Source organism: Acyrthosiphon pisum, chromosome X, assembly GCF_005508785.2.
Source record: "Acyrthosiphon pisum isolate AL4f chromosome X, pea_aphid_22Mar2018_4r6ur, whole genome shotgun sequence".
Lineage (NCBI taxonomy): Eukaryota > Metazoa > Arthropoda > Insecta > Hemiptera > Aphididae > Acyrthosiphon > Acyrthosiphon pisum.
In genome coordinates, this window is record NC_042493.1 from 44,595,667 (window position 1) to 44,600,451 (window position 4,785).

Below are 4,785 nucleotides of genomic sequence, written 5' to 3' on the forward strand. Positions count from 1 at the left end.
GCAGCGTCGTCAATGCCACAAAAAAAAAATAAATAAAATACGATATTATGTTGTTTTATCATAATTCATATTATAATTTATTCATGTAGGTACGTACCCGCTGCCTTTGGTTGTCGGGAAACAACAACAAGAGTTCCTGGAATACGGAATCGAAGCTGTCCGGGTTCAGTACGTCGACACAGTACGAGTAATAATCTAACCCGGTAATGTGATGTTTGCGGTACAGCGTTGACATCATTTTGAACTTACTGAAAGCTCCAAAACGTATGCCGCGGGGAGGCGTGAGTGCGGCCATCAGGTTGTTGATGAACATTTTTTTCCGGGCGGGCGAGACGACCGGTAGCAAGTCATCGAACAACAGATCGGGCGGTGCAATGATCCGGCCATGGTTCTGTGCTGCGGGACACGATCCAAGATTACTAAACAGCCCGGGAGGGACTCTGACCTGTTGTTGTGGCTGCTGCCGGTACGCGTTCTCGAGGCCCGGCGGTATGTTTGGCGTCGCCGTTTGGATATAATTGTTCTGCAGTAGTGGCTGGTGATGATTTTCCTGATAATGGTGGTTGGTTGCGGTAGGTCGTTGTTGTTGTTGTTGTTTTTCTCCTCGATTTATGTTATTTTTTCTCTTCTTCTTGTCCTTTGGGTTATTGACGTCCGACACGGGTTTTTCGTCGGGTCGAGCTGCTGTTCGACCGATCGCAGCAGACTCTTTCTTCTTGGACTGCCCTCTCTTCGGCTCTTCTACCGGGGCTGCGGTGGCGGGCTTTATTACTTCGGTCTTGCCGGCGACCCCCTTATTATTCGTTGAAGTAGCCGTCCTGATTTCGCCGTTGCACATCTGCACCGCGTCGACGGTTTTCATATTGGGCTTGTTGCAGATTTTCCTATTACTGCTGTTGCTGTCCACGGTTGGAAGGTTCTTTTTCCCGTTTTGAACAGTACCACTGCCACTGCTGTTGACGTTGATTTCTGCTGGCCCGATTTTCTTCGAGTTTTCCGATTTCTTCTTATTGCCGCCCAACTTTGCCAAGTTGCTCTTGGACGGTTTTTTTTTTTTGTTCAAATTTGGAAAGTCCGATGGGCCTGGAAACTTGGGCGCTTCTGCTATTTTCTTCTTGATGGCCGCTGGTCCTTTTTTAACCTTTTTTTTCTCACTCTCGTTTCCCGTCTTGACTACAGACACCCAACTACCACCGCCCGAACCACTGGCCACCGCCATCTCCTTGTTGGCGACCAACCTTGGGTATTGCAGGTTTTGTTGCTGCTGCTGTGGCTGGTGGGTTTGGCTTTGGTTTCCGTCTAGCGGTGGAAAGTTCCTGGCCTGGTCGGGCCACCGTCGGCCTGAAGGCACCTTGACGTCTTTGTTTTGGTTCGGTTTAGAGAATTCCGCTGGTTTCATTCGGATGCTGTTCATCGGTGGTTTCTGAGCCTTGGGCACCACCAACGGCTGCGGGTCCTGTCCCACCGGCAGAAACAAATGTAAATTTCGTGTGTTGATCGATTGGATTTGGCTCCTGGTGCCTGAGGTTACCGCGGAATTGTTGTTTCTGTTGTTGTAGCTATTGTTATCACTATATATAAATTATGAAAATTTTAAAAACTATAGTGTAGAAGTGTATACAATTATAGATAACTAACGTAGTTTATGTATATGTTACCGGCAAAGACGTAAACTAAGGAATTAACGTTAATGACTAGTCAAAACGATATTGACTAGGAAATAACGCTTATGTCCATTATTTTCAGGCAATGATGCATTTAGACATAATGTATTTGTCAATTTTAATAATTAGAAACGACCTTGCGTTGTATAGTCGATTTATCAATAATCGGTAATAACAATAGTAACAAATACATACTTTTCGAGTCTAGTATATCGATGGCCGTACATTAGGTACCTAAATCTTAACTGAAAAAATAGCCATCTATCCGGATACATATATCATCTATATAGTAGGTTTACAATATAAATCGCGTTTATTTATTTGTTATAATAATTGAATGATAATTATATATTAATTAAATTATAATATTTGTACACACGCACTACTACTAGCACATTGCATAACATGTATCAAGTATCTACCTTAGTACCTACCTTCAAACTGTCAGGGTATTTCAAATTTTAAAAATAAATTATTCAATTAATTTATTTTATATTGTGTAATATTAAGTTCAAATTTATCTTATATGCATTATAAAATTTCCGACACAAATTAAATATTTCTCTAAACAAAATTATCAACATTTTTTATCAGTATTAGAAATTTAAGTAATTTCTTTGTCATAATTGTAAATGTGTGAACAATATATTTGAATTTTACAACCATCCCCATGTTGTCAGTTAATTGATGATATCATCTACTAACGAGTCTACTAATGTTAGGAATATATGATAATGGCTAGGAATTTACGTTATTACCTAATTTACACCATTGATGGTAACATAATAATATACACTATATAGATCATAAAAATTAAATACACACATGTAGTCTTGAATACCATCATCATCGAAACAATCAAGAAAGGAATGCTCTTTCTTCAGATGTTTATCGAGCTTTTCTTTGTTTAAGTAACGTACTTTACAAAATTGACATTCAGGATGGCCCTGGTGAGATGTATTATCGGGGTCTCCACGTTCTTCATGTCTAATTAACTCGCCATGCTTATACCAACGTATTTGGCTTGGAAATATCTATAATTATTAAAGTAAATACAGGATCATAAATTAACTTTTTAGTATTTATACATTATAATAAAAAGGGAGAGTAGGAAACCGCTCCACTGTATACAGATGGAGTCGAGACTCGAGTGTATCTTGTCATTGAGTCACTAGGTAAGTAATAGATATTATGTTAAATTTGAATTCAATGGTAAAACAAAAAATAAAATTATTTTGAACGAAGACGGCCGGCCGGTCTATGTTGCTAAATTTATTTTATCATTTATTTATACTGCTATTAGTTATAGGCTATAACTTATAGCAATTTACAGTAGGTTGAATCAATTTTTTCCAAAAACAATGAATTTTTTACACTTGGTATTATAAATATTTAATTATTAAAATAGTATTATATTAAGAGGACGTCATACCTACATATGTTGTCTCCTTTTTACACACGTACGAGTGTACGATGGTGAGAACACATGTGGGTGCGACGTCTTCTCAATATCATACATTATTATTACCAACTTTACAGTCAATGCGGACTGACTACACATCATTTTTAATAGGTTAGTAGTATAAATAAACAATTGCTTAAATTTAATCTATATATTTTGAAAATGGTATTGTGTAGGTATATAAATTATTATAATGTACAATTTTGAAGTCCCTATGAACAATATTTTTGAATTACAACAAAATAACTAAAATCATTATTAAAGTATTGGTAATTTTTTACTTCTGATCTCTCCCTCTAACCCTAAGGTACCAACTGGATCCAATTTGTCACCAAAATCTAGCAGTGAAATTGAAAGTCAAAGAATTTTGACTATTCAAAAAGGTGACGACAAACAGATAAAAAACACACATCATTGTAAAATCTATTCATAGTTTTATATTGATACGAGTAGATTTAAGTTCCAAAAATATAAAGTACCTAATAAGTAGTTGATATTATTAATATTTAATTTAAATTACCTTTAAATTTTTCACACAAAGACGACAAGCATAAAGACGATGGTTTCGTTCCATATGTGTAGCTAATTGTTCAAATTCTGTAAACTCTGGATGTTCATGACATTTTTTACAGTAGGAACTCAGTAATTGGTCAAATGAATTTTTCACAGAATGATCACTAAATGCGATGCCGTACTTTTTGTAATAACGGGGATATGAACGTTCTTCCAAATTTTTAAACAAATCCAACTCATCTTTGATAAAAATAACCTGTAAGAATAATAAAATTTAATTAATATAAGTCGAGTTAAGTGTATTTACTTGGATACAATTTCAATTAACTTTGTGTATTATTACAATGTAATGTGTACAAAATGCCAAAAGTTATTGAATTTTGTAAATATAACTAGTTATGTGTTCAGGGGCGGATCTAAGGGGTTCAGGAGGTCAGATGACCCACAGTTAATATTTACTGATCAAATTGGTCTCTTTTCAGATCTTGGGTAGTTGGACACGTGGATACTCGAATAAAAAAACATACAGTATAAATGATTTTTTTTATTTTATATGCCTGCTAGTAAATGATTATAGATTTCTAATCTGGTTTTAATAAGTGGTCCCTTGAAATGTCCTGACCCACAGTTTCCTAACTCTGGATCCGCCCCTGTCTGTGTTATGTGCATATTATAATATAAACTAAAGACAGATCTATTTTATACTCTGTATACGCCACTGTTCCGCAATTTGAATTTGATAACTTCCGTACACCACATGGCACATTTCAACTACTTATACTCTACAAACCCTAATTTTATAGTCAGTGATTACTAATTAGAATAGATTGTATGACTGTCCGTGTAACTTTGCCTTCTTCCCTCCATATATTTCTGGCCCCTGAGATATATTGGTATCATTGAATAGAGTATTAAGTTCTCTATTTGACCTATTTTGTTACCGTCTTCCTCATCTCTCCTTGGCCCCAATATTCTTCTCAAGATTTTCCTCTCGAAAACCAATAATTCGTTTTCATCCAACTTGGTAGACGCCCACGATCCACAGGCATAGGCACGATCGGTCTAACGAGTCTTATAGAGTCTTAATTTTATTTTTCTCGATAATTGTTTTGACTTAAATAGTTGGACTAGTGAAAAATAGCATTT

The 4,785-nt window shown here is 36.1% G+C and overlaps 1 protein-coding gene across 1 annotated transcript in view; it reads right to left on the minus strand.

Annotated features, from left to right (window-relative positions):
• LOC107882171 (E3 ubiquitin-protein ligase ZNF598-like) overlaps positions 1 to 4,123 on the minus strand; it is a 5,606-nt gene extending 1,483 nt beyond the window's left edge. The window contains exons 1-3 of the mRNA XM_016801385.2: positions 3,647 to 4,123; positions 2,490 to 2,698; positions 98 to 1,571 (exon numbers count right to left, since the gene is read on the minus strand). Coding sequence (XP_016656874.2) covers positions 98 to 1,571; positions 2,490 to 2,698; positions 3,647 to 3,700 — 1,737 coding nt within the window. The 5' untranslated portion in view covers positions 3,701 to 4,123. The remainder of the gene's footprint in view (positions 1 to 97; positions 1,572 to 2,489; positions 2,699 to 3,646) is intronic.
• Between the last annotated feature and the right edge of the window lie 662 nt (positions 4,124 to 4,785).